The 26,018-nt window shown below is 43.1% G+C and overlaps 1 protein-coding gene across 1 annotated transcript in view; it reads right to left on the bottom strand.

The window, feature by feature from the left end:
* The window catches only part of HFM1 (helicase for meiosis 1), a 354,705-nt gene that overhangs the window by 160,414 nt on the left and 168,273 nt on the right, over positions 1 to 26,018 (bottom strand). The window contains exons 19-24 of the mRNA XM_033916380.1: positions 22,949 to 23,029; positions 14,185 to 14,276; positions 6,035 to 6,141; positions 5,905 to 5,952; positions 218 to 315; positions 3 to 134 (exon numbers count right to left, since the gene is read on the bottom strand). Coding sequence (XP_033772271.1) covers positions 3 to 134; positions 218 to 315; positions 5,905 to 5,952; positions 6,035 to 6,141; positions 14,185 to 14,276; positions 22,949 to 23,029 — 558 coding nt within the window. The remainder of the gene's footprint in view (positions 1 to 2; positions 135 to 217; positions 316 to 5,904; positions 5,953 to 6,034; positions 6,142 to 14,184; positions 14,277 to 22,948; positions 23,030 to 26,018) is intronic.

Here is a 26,018-nt window from a genome sequence, read left to right as displayed (position 1 = left end):
ACCAATTTTTTCCAGCTGTTTGGATATGTATGGAGAGTTTTCCCATAGTTTTGACCTGAAACACTTAGCCAAAATCAAAGAGTTCAGAAATGCAGAAAATTTATTTTCTTGCGATGCCAGAAATTCAGATAAACCTAAAGAAAAAAAATGAGCTCAATCTAAAATTGAAGCAATAGGGTTTATCATCAAATGCATAGAAAATAAAATTTTACCATACATTTAGTGACTCTTGTGCCATTTCTGAAAATTTTAGCTATGTCTTGTGTCAGGGAAAAATCTTGAATAGGAATGCAGCCAAGATGGGCCTGAAAAAGACTAAAAAGAAAAAAATCTCAGATATTGAATTGTGTGTTAGGATCAGATTCAAACTATTTGGGTTAGCCTATATCTCACATGCTGGTAATCGTTCAGTAAGTTAATAAAAAGAATGCATATTTAAGTGCACATTTGGTTCATTAGCATGCTTTAAACATTTTAATACATGCAAAATTAATCTAAAAGCATGTTAACCTATGAAGTTTCACACATTAAGCCAGTTTTTATGCATAAGAGGTTCTAATGTACATTAAAATTTTATGAAATTGAATGCATAAAACAAACAAAAAAGAGCCAAAGAAACCTAAAATGACCAAAAACATTTGTTCTGTTCACATCTCTATGAATAACAAATTCATCATGTACCAGAATGTAATTTCTTTTAGGTTAGTGATATGAGCCATTTCATATAGCTTGAACAAATCACAAAAGCTATACCAAGTTAGCACTGAATATTTTATAGTGTAGTAGTAGAAAGGAGAGATGAGACAGTGGTAGAAAGCGTGTCGGGGTCAATAGTCTGAAGGTTCCTAAACGTATGGGTAGTGATCGATCAGAGCTGGGGAGAAGAGTGATGAGTTGAGAAGGTTAACAGCTGATGGTCGGAGATGGTAAGATTCAAGGTGCAGAATTCAGTGATAGAACAGTTGGAGGAGAGGACAAGGTCAAGGCAGTGGCCTTTCTGGTGAGTAGGGGTGGTGGAGCACAGCTGGAGGTCATATGAGGACATTAGAGCAAGAAACTTGGACGTATAGGAGTCAGAAGGGTCATCGGCACGGATGTTGAAGTCACCGAGGATGAGGGTTCAAGAAAGAAGGCGATCCAGGAGTCAAACTCAGTGAGGAAGGAGGAGAAAGATTTGTCAGGGGGTCGGTAAATAACCGCTATTCAGAGACATGAGGGCGAATAGACGGATGAAGTGAACTTTAAAGGAAGGAGAGCAGTGAGATTAGAAACATAGAAATAGACGGCAGATAAGGGCCAAGGCCCATCAAGTCTGCCCACCCCAGTGATCCTCACTATCCATCTTTGCGGATAGATCCCACATGTCTATCCCATCTGGCCTTAAAATCCGCCACACTGGTGGCCTCAATAACCCGAAGTGGAAGACTATTCCAGCGATCAACCACCCTTTCAGTGAAGAAGAACTTCCTAGTGTCACTGTGCAGTTTCTCGCCCCTGATTTTCCACGAATGCCCCCTTGTTGCCGCGGGACCCTTGAAGAAGAAGATGTCTTCTTCCACCTTGATGCGGCCCGTGAGATATTTGAATGTCTCGATCATGTCTCCCCTCTCTCGACGCTCCTCGAGTGAGTAGAGCTGCAGAAGAAGGGGTTGATATTTACAAGATGGTAAGAGTCCAACACCGCCTCCATAACTATCTGGGCGAAGCGTGTGTGAGAAAAGGTACCCTCCTTGATACAGGGCAGCAGCCGAAGCAGAGTCTTCAGGGCAGATCCAAGTTTAAGTTTGTGCTAGCAGGTGGAGCTTTTTAGAGATAAAGAGGTCATGGATGAAGGTAAGATCTCAATATGTATACTTTGGAGGAAAGGTGGGAAAGGGGAGATGTGATAGAGATGTTTAAATACCTACATTATGTAAATGCGCATGAGTTGAGTCTCTGCCATTTGAAAGTAAACTCTGGAATGAGGGATGAAGTTAAAAGGTGATAAGCTCAGGAGTAATCTAAGGAAATGCTTTTCCCAGAAAGGGTGATAGATGTATGCAGTGGCATACCTAGCATATGTGACACCCGGGGCCCATCATTTTTTGGCACCCCCCCCCATCTGTACGAAAAACATGATTTTTAGTAACAAGCCACATGTCACACATGAGTACCTAGGAAAAGGCAGCATCTTACATACTGCAGTGAGCAGTACAACATAAATACACCCATTGTAAAACTAAACAAGCCAGGCTAGTAGAGATCAATCATACACTGTCAATCCTAACAGAAAACCATGTCTTTCGAACACACAGAACACAGAAAAAACCTTCGCCTAGTATGAAATATGTCATCACAAACTAGCCCCTCCCCCTTTTACAAAACTGTAGTGTGTATTTTAGCCACGGTGGTAACAGCTCTGATGCTCATAGAATTCTGAGCATCAGAACTGCTACCACCATGGCTGGCGCTACAAAACGCTCCACAGTTTTGTAAAAGGGGGATAAAATAGAAATACATAGACAAAGGTTAAATTGAACCAGCAAGAAACTGGACTCTGCATACAATGCAACACCACAGAAACAGTGACACATATCTCCTAAAGCAACAAATAAATAGAAAATTTTTGTTCTACCTTTGTCTTCTCTGGTTTCTGCTTTCCTCATCTTCTTGTTACTCTCTTCCTTCCATCCACTGTCTGCCATCTCTCTGCCCTTATATGGCATCTTCTCTCCTTCTATGCCCCTTCCAAAAATTGTATGCCTCCCCCTTCCATCTCTCCTTTCACCCCCCATTGGTCTGGCATCTCTCTTCTCTCCTTCCCTCTCCCACACATCTCTTCTGAAATCCCTTTCTTCCCTCATTTTCCTTTTCAATTTATTTTCTGTATCCATCTAGATTATGTTCTTACTACCCTCTCATCTACCTACAGCTCGCCACCTCTTTCCCTCACCTCGTCCAGTATTTCCATAACTCAAACCTTTTCCCCCATCATGTGCCCTCCTTTTATTTATCCCCTCCTTCCATCCTCTGCCCTCTTCTCTCCACTTCCATCATCTGCCCCTTCTCTCTTTCCCCCACTATCATCATCTGCCCTCTTCTCTCTCCCCACTTCCATCATCTGCCCCTTCTCCCCACTTCCATCATCTGCCCCTTCTCTCTCTTTCCCCTTCCATCATCTGCCCTCTTCTTTCTCCCCTTCTCTCTCTTTCCCCCCCTCCTTCCATCATCTGCCCTGTTCTCTCTCCCCACTTCCATCATCTGCCCCTTCTCTCTCTTTCCCCCACTTCTATCATCTGCCCTCTTCTCTCTCCCCCTTCTCTCCACTTCCATCATCTGCCCCTTCTCTCAATCTCTCCATCCACCACAGGGCCATCTTTCTCCCTCACCTTTCCAATTTTGGCAACAAGATCGGCAAGGCCCCCCTCCCCCCGCGATGGCACTGAGCAGCATCGGCGCCCCCCCCTGCCCCGCAACAGCACTCAAGTTCAGCCTCCTTCTCCCGGCATCAGCAGAACTTCAGATCGGCAAAAGATGCTCAGTCAAAAACTTCCCCTGACTGAACTGCCTGGGCGGAAACAGGAAGCTGAGTCAGGGGAAGCTTTTGACTGAGCACCTGTTGCTGATCTGAAGTTCTGCTGATGCCAGGAGAAGGAGGCCGAACTTGAGTGCTGTTGCGGGGCAGGGGGAGCACCGATGCCGCTGAGTGCCGTCGCAGAGGGGAAGGGGGGCGCTGATGCCACTGAGTGCTGTCGCAGCCCAGGAATTTTCCAAACCCGTCCGGCTGTGCACCCCCCTAAGACTGCCCCCCCCCCTTGGTACGCCACTGGATGTGTGGAACAGTCTGCTGGAAGAGATGGTCATTCAAAGACTGTCTCTGAATTCAAGAAAGCATGGCATAGGCATGTGGGATCTCTTAGAGAGAGGAAGAGATTATTTATTTATTTATTTAGATTTCTATCCTGTCCGCCCAACAGCTCAGAATGGGTTACAAAATGACATTCACAGTGAAAGAGGAGGACATGAAGTTAAAGACAGGGATTACAGAGGGCAAAAGTATTAAAAAGGAAGAAAGGATACTGATGGAAGCATACAAGGAGACAGTTTCCTAACAATATAGAGGCGAGAGGATGTAGATAGAAGCTTTCAAAGGGGTTAGTTTACAAGGAGCCAGCATCTTTGGTAAAAAGGAAGGTCTTTGCTACTCTCCTAAAGGTCATTAGTGAGTCCAGTGACCTAATCTGAGTAGGTAGTTGGTTCCACAGGCGAGGGATAAAGTGGCTAGTTTCTAATTTGAGAGATCTTCCTGCGGGGATACAGAGCTGTCTCTCTGAGTCAGAGTGGAGGGAGCGATTGGGAAAGTATGGTTATAGTTTGGCTGCTATGTAGGTTGGGTTGGGCAGACTGGATGTGCCTTTGGCCTTTATATGCCATCATGTTTCTAAGACTATTGCTAGAGGTTGTGGCAGTCATTTTGACACAGGAGTTGTGATAGGCAGGAATAAGTGGGGATCATTCCTGCATTTTGTCTCCTAGAGACCACCAGGAATTTTAAATGTAGGATCAAGGTGAGGGCTATAGTGGAAAGATCCTAGTTAAAGGAAGTCTTGCTCCTGGGAAGTGGGGAATGGAGGAGGAATCAGAATCAGGGAAGTCAAGTGCTCCTCTGGGTGGGGGGAGGGAGGAGACCTAAGTCAGATATCCCCATTTGGATCCCAGTCAATAAGGGTCTTTTGCAGTGGCCAGCCAAATATGTAATAGTGGCTCCACCCAAATATGTAATAGTGGCTCCACCTCTCCTGTCTAACTTGCTGATGATGTTAAATGTTTAAAAAAATGCTTGTCACCACAAGCTGAATATTGACCAGAAAGTCTTTTCTTTTTGTGAACTGTTATAAGTGATAAATAGTGGTAGTAAATTCTCAACTCTTCCTTTCCTTAGTTTATCTTCCTTCTCTCTCTTGTACGCAAGTCACAAATGAATCAAAGCCAAACAAATATGAAACACATGCTCCACTGACTTGCTGGTAAATTTGCATTTATTTATTTCTCCTCTCTCTTTTACACCATGCCTCCATGGCTAGAGAAGGAAAGAGGGGCACTTCTACCCAGGAGAATAAGGCAGAAACCACCTCATGGCCTCTTTGCCTCAAATGAGTTGAAAACAAAGAAGAGAGAAAAATTTTAAAACATTCACCTTTACTTGTGCTGCTTTTAGCAGCTTGTGGTCTCAAGCTCCCTGGTTGTTTCCCCTGATTTGCCCTCTTCAGGTTAGAGTTGTATCCATAAGTTCTACCTCTGTCTTGGCACTATGGCTGGTGAGAACCCTCTTTCTCTATTGTTGATCTACCCTGGTACTGAAAATTACCCCTAAAAATCATGGTGGTCATTTTGAGGCTGGGGCAGCAGTGGGCAGGAGCAAGTGGGCATCGCTGTTGACCACTAGATCTGTAGACCACCAGGGATTTTAAAGGTATGCCTTAGGAGGAGGGCTACAGAGGGCAGGGTCTTGTTGGGAGGCCTAGCTCTGTTTGTGGGGAAAGGGGAAAGAGGGAGGAAGGGGTATTAGAATTTGAAAGTGGGGTGATATGGGGTAACCAGACACTGAATGTTGGGGACTAATTCTGCCTGCAGCAGTCAGCAATTAAAAAAATGCTGCCCACTGCCAGCTGAATATTATTCAGCCTGTATATATTTATTCTTTTTCTTTCTTGATTGAATATGGAATTATTTCTAGTATTAAGTTGTTCTTAATTGTCCAATTGTATTTTTTTTATAAATATAAAAGTTTTTAAAAATTCAATATTTTCACTATACTAAACAGTATTATAAGTATAGTAACAGGCATTACAATTTTGCACTAATGTGAGCTATTATAAGCACCATTTTCCATAACTACTTTCAAGGAAGTATGAATGTATTTACCAATTCACTTTCATTTCTCTTGTTTTTATCTTCCCTTCCATGGGGTATCTGTGCAAGACAATAGACCAGGCTTGTCATGAAAAGAGTTCTAGCTTTGCTCTTTAACATAATACATTTTAGGTTTTTTTACCTTATAGTTATTCTGTTCTTGTCCTTATTCAGCGTGTTAAGTATTTTCTTCTCATTTGTTCTTAACTGTACATCTGAAAATTCATTGCAGTTTGATACCATTTCAACCTGTACAAACGAAGGATAGGTGAGCAGTGCTTTTGGGCTTAGAAGAGTATGATTGCATCTTTTGTGATTGTTACTTTTCTGTAAATGATGGTGTTCCTTTTCTGATTAGTTTTAATCTTGTTTTATAATATGCATCACTTTGATTTACATGTTAAAAAAAAGTAATTCAGCAAATTTTAACATAAACATACACATTTTATCAATACATTTTTTATATATTTCCTTACCCCCTCTTTTACAAACACATAACTTGGGTTTTAGTGCCGGCAGCAGCGGTAACTGGTCTGACGCTCATAGGAATTCTTTGAGCGTCGGAGTAGTTACCGCCGCTGCCGGCACTAAAATCTGCACTATGCATTCGTAAAAGAGGGGGGTTAGTAAATTATCCCTTCACTAATACATCCATGAAAATAAAACTTGTTTTGTTATCATTAATAAGATCACTACATTTGATGATAGGCTTATGCAACCATCTTAGACTTCCTTTTGAATGTAACTTTAAATTGCTATCAAAATATCTGTATACTGTACATTTGTGATGCTAATAGAAAGTGAAGTTGTATACCTATAAAGGTGGTTCTCCATAGACAACAGAATAAATCAGACACACAACTGACTTGCACTCTCATTTATCACTGAAACATCAATACCACACAGAGATCAATATTTAGCTTCCTGGACTACCGTATTTTCATGCATATAATGCGCGCATTATACACGATTTTACAAACCGTGCATAACCATGCGCGTTATACGTGAGCGCGTTTTACAATTTTTTTTTTACATTCTGATCCGGCATTCCCCCTACGAGCCGGCATCCTCCCCCCCCGCTCGTGTCACCCCCCTCCCCCACGATCCTACATCCCTCCCAGCACCGCAAATACAACTCTTACCCGATTGGACACTGGCACCGGCACCAGCACCAATGCACAGCATGTGCCAGTGCCAGTGCCCGAAGATCTTCCCTCGTTGGTTTGGGCTGGGCTGGGCCGGGCGGTGCGAGAGAGATCCTCCTTCTTCCTCTGCCAGGCTTATCTCGGAGAGAGCGAGGCCAGAAGGCTTTGAGCATGCGCAAATGCTCAAAGCCTAGTCCAGCCCGGCAGAGGAAGAAGGAGGATCTCTCTCACACCGCCCGGCCCAGCCCAGCCCAAACCAACAAGGGAGGATCTTCGGGCACTGGCACATGCTGTGCATTGGTGCTGGTGCCGGTGCCCAATTGGGTAAGAGTTGTATTTGCGGTGCTGGGGAGGATGTAGGATCAGGGGGGAGGGGGGGTGATGTGAGCGGGGGGGGAGGATGCCGGTTCACAGGGGGAATGCCGGATCAGATTATCTCGGATCAGAGGGGGAGGGGGGTGACGCGAGCGAGGGGAGGATGCCGGTTCGGAGTAGGCGGGAGGAGGTTTTAGCATGCGCGGTATACGCGTGTGCGCGCTATATTAACATTTTATTACATAAATTTGTGTTCCCCGCATGCTATACCCATGTGCGCGTTTTACATGGGTGCGCGTTATCTACGTGAAAATACGGTACATATAATTTGGAAAGTCTAATTTAAGTGGCTTCAGATTATTGAAAGAAAGCTTTATGTACAACTAGTAAAAAAATGTATCTATTTTAAATCTATTTTAGAAATATAACATGCCAGTTGCATTTATGTCACTGCATTTAGGCACTTGTATTTATGCCAGTCATAGAGCTGGAATAAATGTAAATGCCTAAATGCAGCAAGTACTCACATAACTTATAGTATCCCGCCTGTGTTCCCTAAGTTCTGCCCATGCTCTGCCCCAGTGTATACCCCCTTGCAAATATGTGCTATGTAAGTTAAGTGGGTATTTGAAGAATAGAGCCTGGGCCTATTAGAAAATAAATTCTAAGAATAAGAGATTGACAGTTGCACTGTAAATAAAAGCAGGATAGGTTCTCTCTAAGGCTCTGGAAAATAATATCAAGTTTGTGAACCTGTGATGAAAGACAAAAAGAGCAATCTTTTCATCTTCTCTTCAGAGTGTATGAGAAAAAGAGAGAGTGAGTTGTGGGTTCCAGAGCAGCTGCAGCTTGCAGTAGCTGCATTCCAAACTCTCTCTTCAGTAGCTGAGACAGGAAATATATGTTCTAGTTTAGTTAGGAATATAGAATAGAGGTAATTCATTTTCTCCAGTCAGTATTTTACAGTGAAGGTATCCTGACTGGCAGGCTGTATTTTAGAGCACTCACAGAGGGAGATAGGGTTTTTTCCAGTTATTTTGATTAAGAATAAGTAAGGGTGAGAGAAGAGAGAAGACATTGCAAGCAAGAAGAACAAAAGAGTCAAGCATGCATGAAACTGCTAGAAGAAACAAGACTCTTTGGAACTGGCACACATACATGACATTACTCTATACATTTATGTGCATAACTAAGTACAAGGGTAATCCGATTCCTTGCATCACCTTTTGGAGGCTTGAGGCCTTGCTAGGCCATGAGAAAGGAATGCAAGAACCCAAACACCATAGTTATGGGAGATTTCAACTATCCTGGTATAGACTGGTGTCTTGGAAATTCAAAATGTGCAAGGGAAACGGAGTTCCTGGAAGCAGTCCATGACTGCTTCATGGAACAACTTGTCGAGACACCAACAAGAGGATCAGCGATTCTGGATCTGATCCTCAATGGGCTGAAAGGACCAGCAAAGGATGTGGAGGTCATGGGACCACTAGGAACCAGTGATCACAACATGATACAGTTCAAAGTGCAAGTAGGATTACCTATGGGAAAGAGAACCAAGGCAACAACATTTAACTTCAAGAAAGGGAACTATGATGCCATGAGACAAATGGTGAGAAAGAAGCTCAGAAACAGCTCCAAGGAAACTCGGACTGTGGAGCAAGCCTGGTCCCTCTTCAAGGACACAGTAAACAAGGCGCAAAACCTATATATACCAAGATTTAGGAAAGGTTCCAAGAAGAATCAGACGAGGGACCCTGCATGGATAACCAGTGAAGTAAAGAAAGTGATAGGAGACAAGAAAAAATCATTTCGGAAGTGGAAAAAAGATAAAACTGAAGGAAACTGGAGAGAGCACAGGAAGCATCAAAAAGAATGTCACCGAGTAGTCAGGAAAGCCAAGAAAGAGTATGAGGAGAGACTGGCCAAGGAAGCAAGAAATTTCAAACCATTTTTCCGATATGTGAAAGGGAAACAACCAGCGAGGGAGGAGGTGGGGCCCCTGGATGAGGGTGACCGGAAGGGAGTGGTGAAAGAGGAAAAAGAAGTGGCTGGTAGGCTAAACAAGTTCTTCTCGTCGGTCTTTACAATAGAGGACACAACCAGTGTGCCAGAACCGGAAAAAATCTTCAGGGGAGATCAAGAGGGGAAATTATCATGCATGGAGGTAAGCCTCGAAGACGTTCTCAGACAGATAGATAGATTAAGAACGGACAAAGCTCCGGGCCCAGATGGGATCCACCCGAGAATACTGAAAGAGCTCAGAGATGAAACAGCAGAGCTACTGCAGCATATTTGCAACCTGTCCTTGAGAACAGGGGTAATCCCGGAGGACTGGAAGATAGCGAATGTTACACCGATCTTCAAAAAAGGATCGAGAGGCGACCCGGGAAACTACAGACCGGTGAGCTTAACCTCTGTTCCGGGGAAGATGGCCGAATCACTGATCAGGGAAGGTATCAATGAGCATATAGAAAAAAATAATCTGATGAGATCGAGCCAGCATGGTTTCTGTAAAGGCCGATCATGCCAGACAAATCTACTGCAGTTCTTTGAGGGGATAAATAAGCAATTGGACCAAGGTGACCCAGTAGACATTATATATCTAGATTTCCAAAAAGCCTTCGACAAGGTGCCCCATGAACGCTTACTGAAGAAACTGTGGAACCACGGGGTGGATGGGGACGTGCACAGATGGATCAAAAATTGGCTGGCGGACAGGAAACAGAGGGTAGGAGTAAAGGGGCACTACTCTGACTGGATAGGGGTCACAAGTGGTGTTCCGCAAGGGTCAGTGCTGGGACCGCTGCTGTTCAATATATTTATTAATGATCTAGAAATGGGGACAAAGTGCGAAGTTATCAAGTTCGCGGATGACACAAAACTCTCCAGCAGGGTCAGAACTGTTGAGGAATGCAAAGAACTGCAGAGCGACCTGAACAAACTGAGTGAGTGGGCAAAAAAATGGCAGATGAGCTTCAATGTGGAGAAATGTAAGGTCTTGCACATAGGGAAAGGAAACTCCATGTACAGCTACACGATGGGAGGGAGGGTACTCGGGAAAGGTAGCCAAGAAAAAGATCTGGGGGTATTGGTAGATAGCACAATGAAGCCGGCGGCACAATGTGCAGCGGCCTCAAAAAAAGCGAACAGAATGTTGGGCATTATCAAGAAAGGTATCACTACCAGAACGAAGGAAGTTATCCTGCCACTGTATCGAGCAATGGTGCGCCCACATCTGGAATACTGCGTCCAATACTGGTCGCCATACCTCAAGAAGGACATGGCAATACTCGAGAGGGTCAAGAGGAGGGCAACGAGGACGATAAAGGGTATGGAGAACCTTTCATATGCCGAACGGTTGGACAGGCTGGGGCTCTTTACCCTGGAGAAGCGGAGACTGAGAGGGGACATGATAGAAACTTATAAAATCATGAAAGGCATAGAGAAGGTGGAGAGGGACAGATTCTTTAGACTAGCAGGGGCAACTAAAACAAGAGGTCATTCAGAAAAACTGAGAGGAGACAGATTCATAACGAATGCAAGGAGGTTCTTCTTCACTCAGAGGGTGGTGGACACCTGGAACGCGCTTCCCGGAGAGGTGATAAGACAGAGTACAATTCTGGGGTTCAAAAAGGGACTGGATGACTTCCTGGAAGCGAAGGGGATTACAGGGTACAGATAGAGTTACCTTACAGGACATTGAGCGAATGGGGTATGGATATTTTAGGTTAGGTAGGGAACACTTCCAGGTCATGGACCTGGGGGGCCGCCGCGGGAGCGGACTGCCGGGCACGATGGACCCCTGGTCTGACCCAGCAGAGGCAATGCTTATGTTCTTATGTTCTTATGAACCATCTTTTCTGAACAAAGACATCATGAATCCTTTCGGCACTTGTAAACAAGCTGTTTTCTCACAGCCAAGGTCAGACACTTGCGGTGGGCCCCAGACTAGCTCCTGAGAAACTATGTAGAAGTGAGCTTCAAAGGCATATTGCAATGAAGTCCAACTCTTACAGGGAAAGAAGCAAGAACAGGCAAACACATATTTATCTTCTTCTAGGGATGCAGATAGTAGAATAAATATGGCACAGCCAGGTGCAGGGCTGGCCAAGTAAACTAAACAGGGAATTTTTGATACAAAAGCTATCCAGTTCCCTAGCCTGAAGACTGCAGTTAATAGGTGTATTACTCCACAAAAGTTTCCACCAATGAGAGCAAAACCCTCACCTGAAGATGATCATAATTACCCTAGCAAAGTAAGCCAGAGAGAACAGTTCAAGCGAGGAGCTGGAGTGAACAGCCTACACAAGCCAAGCCTTGCTGGAGTAATGCTAAAGATAAAGCTGAGAAGCTCATACAATCCAAGTATTTTCTAGAACCTAAAATAGAAGTAGAACAGGAAGAGACCATATGTAAGGTTACCAGATGGCCGGATGTCCTATTTTTGAGGGCTCCATAAGGCATCTGGGCAGTTTTTGACCATTCTTCATTTTAACAGGGTATATTCGGGTTGCCAGCAGGGTCAGTCAGCTAAACACGCTGCCTTTGGCAGTCCTAGGGTTACCAGATATCCAGATTTCCCCGGACATGTCCTTTTTTTGAGGACTCTGTCGGGAGTCTGGGTGGCTCCACCACCTTGGGGAGATGGTGTTATAGGGAGCCCATTTCCGTTTTTCCACTCAGGGCCCATTCAGTACTAACTATGCCACTGGAAGAGCCGATTCAAGCAGTCTTTTCTTGGCGCATCTCTCCACAGGTTTGAAGTCAGCCTGGCTATGGTTCTGGATCTTTCTTTCACACTGCAGGCAGGATAGAACCCTGACTTCATCTGAACATTTCAACTGAAAATAAAATACCAAGGAAGGACCCCTTTTACAAAGCCCATGGTAGCAAGACATGGCACAGCAAATGCAACACAGCCCATAGGAACTAAATGGACTGCATCACCTTTGCTGCGTGGGAATCGCTACCGTCGCTTTGTAAAAGGGGCCCTAAGAAAATAAACTTTTCTTTTTAAAAAAACACACAGATGCTAAGAGTCTCTAAAATACAGGAAAGCATTATTTTCACACACATTTGGCATAGTAGATAAAAACAAAAACTGAAGTATTAAGGTGACCACTGCATGCAGGAAGAGCTGTGCCTGCTCAGACCTTTGCAGTTAGTTCTGAGCACTGGGAGAGCTATTCTATCTCAGCATCATCCAATGACATCACCCACTTATGCCCTATTCAATCCTGCTTGTTGACAGAAATATGTTATTTCTTATATAAAAACATTATGATATTAATGCTACAAAATGTATACAGATGTATAACAAATAGGTAAGTACAAAGCATATTAAAGAATAGCATATTAAAGCTGTTTATTGGAACCTTCTATACTGCTATTAATGACTGGGGAGTCAATTCTGAGTGGTTTGCATGAGCTTCAGTAAAAGTGTTACAATACCTAAGCTTCAGTAAAGGTGTTACACTACATGAGCTAAATATATGTGAATCTTACCTATTTATACCACCTATATACATATATTATAATTATAGTTTCTGTATTGTCATATACTCATCTTTCTTTGTATTATTTGTGAGTTCACCCTTTTGTGTTCCAAGTGGGGTGTAGCCTGCTGTTTCCTCTATGTTGTTATTCCCTTTAAATGTTTTTTTATTTGCTAAAGTGTCCTGTGAAGAGTATTGTCTTTATTCCTTTCTTAAACCTTTTGGTGTCCTTTTCTAGTTTTAATTCCTTCAGAAGGGAATTCCACTCACACTGGGGCCATCACTGAGAACATTCTTTTCCTGACGCTTTTGCATTTGATGTCTCTGAAGGAGGGTAGTTCCAGTAGGTACTCTTGGCTCAAGGGTAGGGTGCATGTTGGTGCATGGTTGTCTAGTCTAGTTGCTAGGTATTGTGGTTCTGACAGATGAATGATTTTATGTGTCAGCAACATATCTTTAAGTTCATCCTACTTTCAATCAGGAGTCAGTGTAACTCTTTCAGTAGTGTGGTGGCACTTGTCTGCTTTGATTTTTCCAGCAGAAATCTAGCTACTGCGTTTTGTACTATTTGGATTTGTCTGATCATGTACTTTGGAATGCCCAACAGGACTGCATTGCAGTAGTCGAAGACTGAGAATACTAGGGATATTACTATGTTGGACATTGCTTGATGGATTAGGTAGGGTTTTAGTCTTCTGACCCAGTAGAGTTTGACATAAGCATTTTTTGTGATGCATTGGATGTGTATTGGCATGTCCAGGTTTGGGTCTAGCCAGGGGTGGGCAACTCCGGTCCTCGAGGGCTGGAATTCAGTCAGGTTTTCAGAATTTCCCCAATGAATATGCATTGAAAGCAGTACATGCAAATAGATCTCATGCATATTCATTGGGGAAATCCTGAAAACCTGACTGGATCTGGCCCTCGAGGACTGGAGTTGTCTACCCCTGGTCTAGCCATACTCCATGGATGATTTTAGGATGTGTTCTATACATTATAAAAATGATATTCTCTCATACACAAGCTCCATGTTGCCTGACATGGTAACATATTAAAGAAGTTTTGTGCAAGTATGCAACAGACAAAGCACAATTTTATTGAAAATTGCTCAAAATGAAGGAGAACTGAATAAATTGCATATTGAGCAATACGTTTTCAAAAAAGCATTTGTATTCTTAAAATAAACGTGTTTACTTCTTATTATGAATAAGGAATCATTTGCACCACAAATATATGCTTAGCAAGTTTTTTTGTTTAATATCACCTCAATAAATCAGTCTCAGAACAGTATGTTCCTTTCCAATTTAAAAACTGCTTTAAAAGATATAAGCCTTCTGTACCAGTTCAGCTAATGACTCTGTTCCATTAATTCTGCAAAACTGCTTCACTGTACCATATGTAATGTAGTACAAAGCCATCAGTCTTCCAGTGTCTGTGGGAAAAATAAAACAAATGAGCCAAACAGGCACTAAAATGGAAGTATGGGGAGATGATTTGGTTTATTAAAGATTCTAAGATATTGGGGGATGGGGAAGGGTGGTTGGGATGGAAGTTGACAAAAATCTTTATTTTTCTTTCAATTTTTGGAGGTGGTATATTTTGGAGTTTATTTTTGTTTGGTCTAGATGGGGGCTGGGGGCTGGGACAGTTCCTATGTTTAATTTGGATTTATATTACTGGATTTTGTAGTGTCTTTTTTGGTCAAGTTTTATAATGATGTTGAATTTTATTACTTGAAATGTGGGGGGTATTTCCTCACCACTAAAAAGGAAAAAGATATTACAAAGTTTAAAAAGGCATCATGCGTCAATTGTTTTTTTTACAAGAGACTCATTTAATTTTTCAAGTACCTTTCTTATTTCTAATCTTAATGTATATTTTCTGTAAACCGCTTAGAACCTAACGGATGTAGCGGTATATAAGAAATAAATTACATTACATTACATTACATTTAACAGCACAAGAGCATTCTAAACTTCTTACTTGGTGGGTAGGTGATTATATTGAGGCTCCGACCCTTAATAGAAAGGCAGGGGTGATTATTTTATTTCATAAAAAATTAGTGGTAGAAAAGATACAAATAAATATTGATCTGGAATGGCGTTTTATAATAGCAAAAGTTAGGATTAATGGGGTAATATGTGGCTTTGTAATTTATATGCTCCAAATTCAGTTCTTAGGGCTGCAGATAGGTTAGATTTAATTAAAGGAATTCCTTTGTTTTGTGATTTCTTAAATTTAATGGATATTTGGAGGGTAATGTGTCCATTAGATAGGGATTATACTCATTGTTCTAGAGCCCATAATACTCATTCTAGGATTGATTATCTCCTTTGTTCAGATATAAGGTTTTCCAAAATTCAAGATTCCGCTATTGGACCTACAGAGATTTCAGATCATGCCTTTGTATGGGTTACATTATCTTTGTTTTCTGATTCTGTGGGTTTGCCTCAATGGAGATTTCCATTAGATTTATATCATGATGTTAAATTTCAAAAACATATTTTAGATTGTTGAAATAATTATCAGATTACTAACAAACAACATAAGGAAACTCCTACTTTATTTTGGGAAACAGCAAAGGCAGTGTTGAGGGGGGAGATAATTGCTTATTCTAGTCAAAAGAAAAAAGCTAGGGATAGGGATATATTGCGTTTGGAAAAACAATTAATAAAAATTAGAGGTATTCATGCCAGATGTTCTTCAGAAGATAATTGTGCTTAATTGTTAGCAATACAGCTTCAATTGAATGAACTTCTTCATCAAAGAGCTATTAAGTCTGTGAAATATTATCAATACCAACTATATAAACATGATAAGCCAGGAGCATTATTGGCTCATTTAATGAGGGGTAAATATTTGTCATCTAGGATTTCGTGAATTCAATCAATTCAGGGTCACTTTGTTATGAAAGATAAGGATATTGGTAAAGTATTTCAGGATTATTATTCCTCTTCATTTGCTCCTTGTCAAAATACAGGTTTGTCCAGTAATATTTATTTGTCCAGTCTAGAGTTACCTTGTATTGGACAGGTAGAACGAACAGACTTAAATCGTCCTATTGGAGAGGATGAGTTATTATTGGCTATACAACAAAGTCCATTATGTAAAGCTCCCGGTATGGATGGTTATAGAGCTGAGTTTTATAAGATTCTTGGACAGAATATAGCTACTCCTTTAGTATTGATGTTTAATAATCAGATTGAGAAACAAATTTTACCTAAAATGCTTTGTCAAGCTCAGATAATTGTATTTCCAAAGTCAGGTAAAGATCCTAATAAAGTGGAATCTTATAGGCCGATTTCTTTGCTTTGTTATGAAGCTAAGTTATTGGCTAATAGGTTGGCAAAGTTATTGCCCAATCTGACTGCTGAACCTCAAGTAGGGTTTGTAAAAGGACGTACAGCAGTTAAGAATATTAGATCTATTTTATATTCTTTAGAGTGGGTACATAATAAAAATATTCCATCATTGTTGATTAGTTTTGATGCTGAGAAAGCTTTTGATAGGGTAAGATGGGAATTTTTTGTTCACTGTATTAGCCAGATATGGTATTATGGGTAATTCAAGATGCCATTAAAACCTTATATTCATATATACAGGCTAGAGTATTTATTAATGGCTGTTTTTTGGATTTTTTTGCGGCAGGTCAAGGAACGAGGCAAGGATGTCCTTTGTCTCCGTTGCTTTTTGTATTGACCCTGGATCCATTGATTCATGAAATTCTTGTTAATCCAGATATTTTTGGAGTTGACATCAGGTCTTCACCTTTTAAAATTGCGGCTTTTGCAGATGATATTTTGGTGCATTATCTAACCCCAGGATTTCATTAAGATCTTTATTGGAAAGCTTTGTTGAATTTGGTGATTTTTCTGGTTTTAAATTAAATATGGATAAGTCTAAGGGTCCTTTTATCAAGCTGCGCTAGCGGGGTTAGCGTGTCGGACATTTCATCATGCGCTAACCCCTGCGGCCGGCTAAAAAACTAACGCCTGCTCAATGCAGGCGTTAGCGGCTAGTGCGGCAGGCGATTTAATGCATGGTATTACGCGTGTTAAACCCCTACCACAGCTTGATAAAAGGACCCTAAAGCTCTGCCTACTAATGATAATTTACATATACATTGGGGTTCTAATTTTCCGCTTCAATGGATGGAAGATAAATTTAAATATTTGGGAATTTATATTCCAGCAAATTCTAACTCTATATAAGTTTAATATTCCAGATTTGATGAGTTATACAAAACAAAAATTGCTAAAATGGCAGTCATTACCATTATCCCTAGGTGGGCGTATTGCTCTTTTCAAAATGGTTCTTTTCCCAAAATGGTTATACATTTTCAGATGCTTCCCTTGGAATTGGCAAATAGAGATTGGTGGAAATTGAGAAGCAAGTCTTCTTCAATAGACCCTGGAAATTATACATCCATGATCTCCCAAATACAAAAGTCCAATGGGAAAACCCCCCACGATAAAACAGCTAATGAAGAAAATTGGGCTGAAACAATGGACTTCCAACAAGAGCCAAAATAGTCAAGTAGTCAATTTATTGTATAAATCGACAAAACCAAGTGCATGCACACAGAAGACCCAACACGGCACTGTGTTTTGGCGAAAGATACGCCTGTCAGACCTCATAAACAAACAATACAAACATGACACTGTGAACCATATATATCTCCAAAATCTGAGCCACAAATACAATACTGCTCACAGTGTCCACATCACCACTTAAGAATCCTGTGCAGCAATTGGCCAGTAAGTGTTTATCAAAACAAAGCAGTACTTCCCAAAGAATAGAGGTTGTCTTATCATCAGACAACAAAAAGATAGAATAGAATTGTTTATGAGGTCTGACAGAGTGTTTTAACCCCTGAGGCAGGTGTATCTTTCGCTGAAACATGGTGCCAAGTCGAGTCTTCTGCATGTATGCACTTAGTTTTGTGGATTTATACAATAAATTGACTATGTGACTATTCTCTTGGATCTTATTGGAAGTCTACTGTTCAGCCCTACTTTCTTCATTGATATCCATGATCTCTTCAGGCAACTTCAAACTAAGCCCTACTTGGGAGGTTTTTCTGCAGTAGTTATGTAAGATCTGTTTCTCACTGTCTTGTCAGAGTAGGGTTTAAATTTTCTTTATAGCATTTGGAAGTAACAAAGGATATTTCTGGAAGCATCTTAAAGCAACATATTACCCAACTGGCTCAAAAGTCAGCTATATTGAAATTCTGTCCTCTGCTATGTTATGACATGTTGTATATGCTAGTAATCCTTATGCAAAACAGAAATTATACCTTACCTGCTAATTTCCTTTTCTTGAGTCTCACCAGACTGGTCCAGATGCTTGAGTTTATGGTTTCCTGCCAGCAGCTGGAGAGTAAGAACTAATGACTTGACATCACCACTTAAGAATCCTGTGCAGCAATTGGCCAGTAAGTGTTTATCAAAACAAAGCAGTACTTCCCAAAGAATAGAGGTTGTCTTATCATCAGACAACAAAAAGATAGAATAGAATCAAACTAAAATAGCTAAGCAACTGGAAAAGAATGCATCTCTTGACATTCAAGTTTCTTAACAGATGTATGAAATGCAGAACAGGAATGCTAGTCATTGTAGGAAAACATAATTCTGATTTATATGGGAAAGCTATATTCAGAATTTACCCTCTAGATCACAAAGTGTGGTGATTAATGATTTAGACCTTTCATAAAACTAAAGGCGGGTATAGCGGATATCATCCAAGGAATCCGGTGCAAACACTGTCAAGTGCACTGTTACTTTAAATATTTGAGGCAGGGTCCACACCTCATGCATGCAGGTACCTTCCCATCCGACATTGGAGAAGGGTAAGACTATCAGTACAGTAGAAAATAAAAGCTACGAAGCCAATGAGGGGAGGTGGGCAGATCATGAAAACACCTGATACAGTTAAGTATCTATTTTTTACGAGGACAAGCAGGCACTATATTCTCACATGTGGGACTCCTTAGCTGCCAGGGTCATAATTCAACCTGTGAAAAGAGTCTCCCGTCCTGTCAACAGTCTGAGTAAAGACAACTAGGATCTCAGGAAGATCATGTCTATCCTCAGCTCTCCCAATAGGGCTCCTCCTCCTATGCCTAGCACTTCTAAATTAGATCCCTTACCCTCCAGAGCTCTTGATTCTGAGAGACAAGCTGAATGAGACAGAGCTTACAGGAATGGGGCAGGGACAGGAAAAAAAACTCTCCAGGACGGGACGGGATGGGAAAACGAGTTCCTGCGAGGATGGGAAAAAATTTGTCTCTATGTCATTCTTTACTACAGTTCTCTTTAGAAGGACTTGCTCATGAAGACACTGCACTTCTAGTACAGTGTGCTTTCAAGACAAATGGTAGCTGTTTTCTATAGCTAATGTACGCAGATAAAATAGTCATACAAATCCATCTGGAGATGGTTGCTTTAGATGCAGACTTGCCTAGTCTCACCATATTGAACATAAGAATTGCCATACTGGGACAGACCGAAGGTCCATCAAGCCAGCATCCTGTTTCCAACAGTGGCCAACCCAGGTCCCAAGTACCTAGCTAGATCCCAAGTAGTAAAACAGATTAAGCAGTGGATTTCCATAAGCCATCTCAATAATAACCTATCGACTTTTTTTTTAGGAAGGATGATGTGAAAGATAAAAGTCATTTGTTACTTCAAAGCATTGAAGAAGACTTCTCCATACATCCAGCAAGTTCAGCACTTTGTCCCTCCTCTCGGAACCCGTGGTTTGAAAGGCAGCTTCAGCCCCTATCTCTCTTCCACTCAACCCCCCAGACCAGGTCCAGCTTCCACCCAGACCAGTCCAAAGCAGCAGAATCCCCTCATGAGTCCTGCAACCCCCCAAGCAGCGGAATCCTCTCAGTGATTCCAGCAGCCCCTCCCATGCAAGTTGGTATCTAAACGTTTCTCCTCAACTCCTCTCTCAACCCATGCTGACGTAACTTCAAGTGGGACTGATGAGTCTGCTGCCAAAATGAAGAAACCAAAAGCAGCATCCTGCTTGGTTGCCACATCAATTCTGTAAAACTTGGTGAAAGTATGCAAAGAGGACTAGGTAGCAGCCCTGCACATTTCCTTCAAATAGTTCGTCAATGACTCTGCCCAAGAAGAGATGCCTCTGGTAGAATGAGCCCTCTCTAAAAGGGGGGGGGGCTTCTTTCAGGTGGAAGAAATAGCCATATGGATCCATTTTGAAATGGCAGGACCCACCAGTATGAACAGATGGTCGTAGACCTGAAACTTGTAACCTCCATGTACTGCAACAAGATCCTGCCCTCATCCAGGGACCACAACACCTGGTCCTGCTCCCTCAAATCAGAGGAAGTAAAGGTAGGAAGACAAACTTCTTGGTTAATATGGAAAGCAGAGATCACTTTCAGGAGAAAAGAAGAAACAGTGCGCATAAACATGCTGAAATCTGTGATCCTAAGGAAAGGATCCCAGCAGGATAGAGTCTGAAGCTCAGAAACCCTGCGGGCTGTGCGCTCAATAGCCAGGCTGCAAGATCAAAGCGGTCTGGATCCTGAAGATGAGGATTACAAAGAAGTCTGAGTCCCTGATCCAGCTGCAGATGAACCATGTCAGCGTACCATGGACGTCTCGACCAGTTGGGTGCTATAAGAATCACCCGACCCCTCTGAGCTACAATCCATCTCAGCAGATAGCCTATCATGGGCCACAGAGGAAAGACATAGAGAAAGCTCTTCAGTGGCCAAGGCTATACCAGCATGTCCAAGCCTTCACTACCAGCTTCGCTCTGGCGGCTGAAGAATCAATCTTCTTGTTGACTGCCAACACCATGAGGTCGAATATGGGGCAATCCCAACGCTCCACTATGCAGCTGAATACCTTCTGAGATAGGGACCACTCCCTAGGGTCGAGTCTGACAGACTTAGATAATCCACCCGGATGTTGTCCACCCCAGCCATGTTCGCAGCTGAAAGCACCACAAGATGGTTTTTGGCCCACCAGAAGAGAAGCTAGGTCTCCACGATCAGGGAGGCACTTCTGGTGCCTTCCTGGCAATTGATGTAAGCCACCACCATTGCATTGTCCAAGAAGACATACACGGCTTAATTCCAGAGACAACAACTGAATTGCCCAAAGTGGTTGATTGATCAACCACTTCCACTCAGAGAGGGATCACTGACCCTGAACTGTCCAGACAAACAGCACCCCATCCAAAGAGACTGGTATCTGTCATAAGGATCACCCACTCAGATATCCCGAGGGGAAGATCCTTGGACAGGGAAAGGGGACACAACTACCAGACTAGACTATTCCAAGCCTCCGCCATCCAGGAGAGTCAGGCATGCAGCCGATCCCATTGCAGACTCCAGCGGGGGATTAGGGCATTCTGCAGCAGATGCATGTGGGTCCTGACCCAAGGAACCATGTCGATTGTTGCCACCATGGATCCTAGGACCTGGATATACTGCCTGGATATTCTGCCGGAGTGGCCAGAAATTCCCTGATTAAGTGGCGGAGCTTCTCCTGGTGCAATGTAGAGAGGGACACCTTGATGAACCCATGTGGAAGTGAACCCCCAGGAATTCCAGTTCCTGTGTCGGCTCAAAGTAATTCTTTTGGAAGTTGATCACCCAAAACGGGCGCTGCAGCAGTTGAACAATTTGGTGAACTGCCTGATACCCCTCAGCCTCCATCGGAGCCCTGATTAACCAGTCATCCAGATACGGGTGGACCAGAATTCCAAGCATGCACAGGTGGGCTGCAATCACCACCATCACCTTGGTGAAGGTCCTTCGAGCAGTCGCCAACCTGAAGAGTAGCGCTGCAAATTGTTAATGCTGCTGAACATGGAACATCGGGTATTTCCTGTGTTCTGGAAATATGGGAATATGGATATAGGCCTCCGTCAGGTCCAGGGAAGCTAAGAATTTTCCCAGAGCCACAAAGGCAATCACCGAATGTATCATTTCCATCCAGAAACGAGGCACTTTTAGGGCTGCATTGACCACTTTCAGGTCCAGGATCGGCCTCCAGTTTTTGAAGCCTCCCTTTGGAATGGTGAAGTATATTAAGTATCTGCCGGAACCTGAGTCTTGCTCCAGAATGGGATCTATGGCCACATATCCAGTAACCTGCGGACTATGGCTTCCACTTGGACCACCTTTTCTGGCTTCCCAGTAGGGGAGTCTCCCCCTCCATGGAGGAGAAGCCAGAGGCCTGGTATCAGAATTGTTTATCTGAGGCTGCTGTCGGACGGCTTCCTGTTGACGACTGGCACCAGGGACCACCAAACCTCTTCCATCTCTCATCTTTTTACCTCTCTGTCTCTGTTTATAACCTCTTCAATTCTCTGTCCATGTTCACTCTCACCCTTCACATTTCTTGTATGTTTTTTTATGTGGCCTGAGGACAGCTAGTGGGTCTTCATTGATCCATTACAATGTTATAATGTTTTGCTGGGATCAACTGATAAGGCAATTGAACTACTAATTGTTCTCTAAGCAAGGTTCAAAAGATAGACGGCAGCAAGGCACTCAGAAAAAGATCAATATGGGATGAGCATTCAATTTCAATATATACAAACTTATTTTTCCATAATGAAAATATACTGTAGCTGTATAAAAAGGAGTATTAGAATTAGGACTGTATAAATATTTGTATTCGATTTGATCTCAAATACATTATTTGTATTTGTCCAAATAGTGATTTAAATTTGAATACAAATAACCCAGGGCTGTACTGTGCTAAATCCTATTGAAATAAACACACTGTTTATTACTTATTATGCTGATTTCACACTTCTTATTACGCTAAAATTTCATTGCCTATTATTTGTATTTGGTCGAAAAGTAAAATATTCTATCCAGTACAGCTCTAGAATCATGGGGCAGGAACACAACCATGGAAAAGCAAGGATGAAACCAGTTTTTCAGAATGCATGAAAAATGGACACACCACACATACCTGGCAGTCTCTATCTGCCATTCATTTCTATAGACTTATGGAGAGAATTTGGACACAGCTAGATGTTCAGTGTTATGTTGACAGCAGTTCTAAATTATGTTGATAAGTCAGGATTATAACAAATAATTTTACATACCAGTTGGCTTAAAATTTATTTCTTCATCCATTCTAATCAAACTAACAGATGATAAATCATTCAAGTTCTTCAAACACAGCTCTATTAAGAACAAAAACAATGCCTGTGAAAATGCATACTTTAGCATATATCATGTGAAATGTTCAAAAATGTGCCTATTTTGTTCCTTGTTTATGACAGCAAGTTTTGATAAGGTTAACTAAAACTATATGGAAAAGTGGACCGTAAATCAAAAGCCTCATAGCATCACCAAAGCCTCTTTATTTATGATTCCATCATCAATTCATCCTTTCACTTTTATTTTTTGGGGGGATATAGCACCCCACAATGCCCTTTGTATATTGATGATTATTTTTTAAAAAACAGCAAACAACTTCTCAAAAACGCTTTCATATCACTCTTAGTTATAAATCTTCAAATCACTTATCTTTCTCCATTGATCCAAATCCCAGGTCTGACATGATATGATTTGAATTGGCCCTGCATCAGGGAGCACAACTTTCAACATATGAACTAGAGAATGACACGATGACAAAATTTTCCCCGTTCCCGTGGGAACTCATCTTCCCGTCTCCACGAGTTCTTTTCCTGTCCCTGCCCCATTCCTGCAAGTTCCATCCTCATCCGCACAAGCCTCAAACACTTTAAAATCATAAGCTTGTGCAATTAAAACAGAGCTTACAGGAATGGGATAGGGACAGTGACAAAACTCGCAGGGACGGGAAGGGGAAATTTAAATCCTGTGGGGATTGGGACAAACTTGTCCCCATGTCATTCTCTAATGAGAACCTTAGTTTAAAGTTACCATTCTATTGTTTTTTAAAGATACCCCTTAGGTGATAGAAGATTGCTCAGCATTTTTTTTTTTTTTTAACATATAGCTTTTCAGCATGTATATTGATATTTATAGCTAGTCATCTCATACTATTACTGTATTCTTTTTTCAGAAGGCGGCATTTACCTTCAGCAAGGCGTTTCATAAGATTTACAGTGTTTGGTATTATGTTTTACTTTATTCCTTCAGAATTCCATTTGCTGTAATTTTAGGGGCCAATATTCAAAGCAATTTAAGCGGGCAGCAAGTTCTCCTGCCTGCTTAAATCGCTTTCTACTGCTTAAGTGGGGATATTCAGTGGCACTTAATCAGAGTGTATCACTGAATATCCCCACAGACCGCCCAAAAGTGGGCAGGCCAGAAGTAGCACTGGGGAAGAGCCTCAAAGTTATTCAGATGCTTGCAATATTAGGTGCCAGCACCTGCATAGGTAAGTGGTCTAATTTAGGACAGCTCAAAAGCTGTGCTGTGCTGGCAGCAACTCATACCAGGTTCTCACACCAGCCATAAGCCTTCCCTCTGCAGGTGCAGGAAGTTGCATCAGAAGGAAGGCTCAGGGCCAGCTGGTATGGAGAAATTAGGCTCTTACCTGCTAATTTTCTTTCTTTTAGTCCCTCCAGACCAGCACAGAACGGATGGGTTTATGCTTCTCTGCCAGCAGGTAGAGATTGAGAACACATTGAGGGGCATAATAAAAAAAAAAGTCTAAGTCCCCTTTAGGCCTAAAGTCTTAAACGTTGAAAGTAGAAGCAGGGAAAATGTCCATTATAAAAAAAAACATCCAAAAGGAGGATTTTTTTGATAATGGCCTGCCTCTACGTTCAGCTGTTTAAACGCCCAGACCACCACTACGTCTAAACTTACACCATATAATCAACATACAAAAAGCCTAAGTCCCAAACGCCCAAAACAAGGGCTTTTAGGTGAAGGAGGAGCCAGTCCTTCACCTAAAAGTCGGATTCTGTAACCGGTGTCTGTCAAAAAAAATACCGGTTACAGAATCCCCCCCCCCCTACAATGATCCGGGCAGGAGGGAGCCCAAGCCCTCCTGGCCCGCAGCATCCCGAACCCCCGACTACATTCGTGGCAAGAGGGAGCCCAAGCCCTCTTGCCCCGGCAGCATCCCGAACCCCCGACTACGTTCGGAGCAAGAAGGAGTCCAAGCCCTCTTGCCCCGCTGACTCCCCGACAGCATCGGGGCAAGAGGGAGTCATGTGCCTAAGGCCCTGCCCACAGGAGGGGCCTAAGACAACTGGGCCGATTCCGGTTGGCCCAGGCGCCTCAAGCCCCACCTGTGGGCGGGGTTTGAGCCGCCTAGGCCAAACAGGCCCTAAGGCCAGCAATTCCGGAGATGGCTGGCCTGTCAGATGGACGGGCTTGGCACCCATCAATCCAACCAACAATTTTTAAGGTACAGGGAGGGAGGGTGGGGGGGTTGTGGGGTCGGCGGGGGGGGTCGGTCGTGGGGGGTTGTGTCGAGGGCAGGAGGGTCTGGGATCCCTCATGCCTGTAGGGGGTGTCGCCGGGCCAGGAGGGCTTGGGCTCCCTCCTGGCCAGATCGTGGGTGGGAGGGGGATTGGAGATTGCTGGGCCAGGAAGGCTTGGGCTCCCTCCTGGCCCCATCGGACTCGGTGGGGAGGGGGTTTGGGGATCACGGGGCAAGAGGGCTTGGGCTCCTTCTTGCCCCGATGCTGTCAGGGAGTTGGCAGGGCAAGAGGCTTGGGCTCCCTCATGTCCCAATGCTGTCGGGGGTTCAGGGTGTTTCCGGGCAGGAAGGCTTGGGCCCCTTCCTGCCCAATCGTAATAGCCGGGGAAGGGCTGATCACTGCAGGAGAGATAGCTCATCTCTCCTGCCAGAGATGGTGACCGCCCTCCCCTATCCGAACCGCGGCACTTTGGGGTGAGGATCACCGGCAAGGGAGATGTCCTGCCGCAATGCTCACCCCGAAGTGCCGCGGTTCGGAGGGGGGTGGGTGATCACCATCGCAGCAGGAGAGATGAGCCATTTCTCCTGCAGTGAACATTGAGGTAGGGGGTAGGCAGGTTGCTGGGGCCGCTGAGTTGCAGCGATCAGCTCAGCGGCCCCTTTTCGGCACTTATACCTGTTTTGACTTGATCTAAGTCAAAACGTATGTGCCGACTAGGCAACCTGCCTAAAGTTTTGGTTATACCTGCTGTACGCCTAGGTGTAGGTCGGCCCACCTCCCGCCCACCGCCCGCCCTTTCCCCTCCTCT

The sequence above is a fragment of the Geotrypetes seraphini genome, chromosome 12, assembly GCF_902459505.1.
Source record: "Geotrypetes seraphini chromosome 12, aGeoSer1.1, whole genome shotgun sequence".
NCBI classification, from domain to species: Eukaryota; Metazoa; Chordata; class Amphibia; order Gymnophiona; family Dermophiidae; genus Geotrypetes; species Geotrypetes seraphini.
The sequence above is the reverse complement of the archived record's forward strand: the minus strand, read 5'-3'. Positions and strand labels throughout refer to the sequence as shown.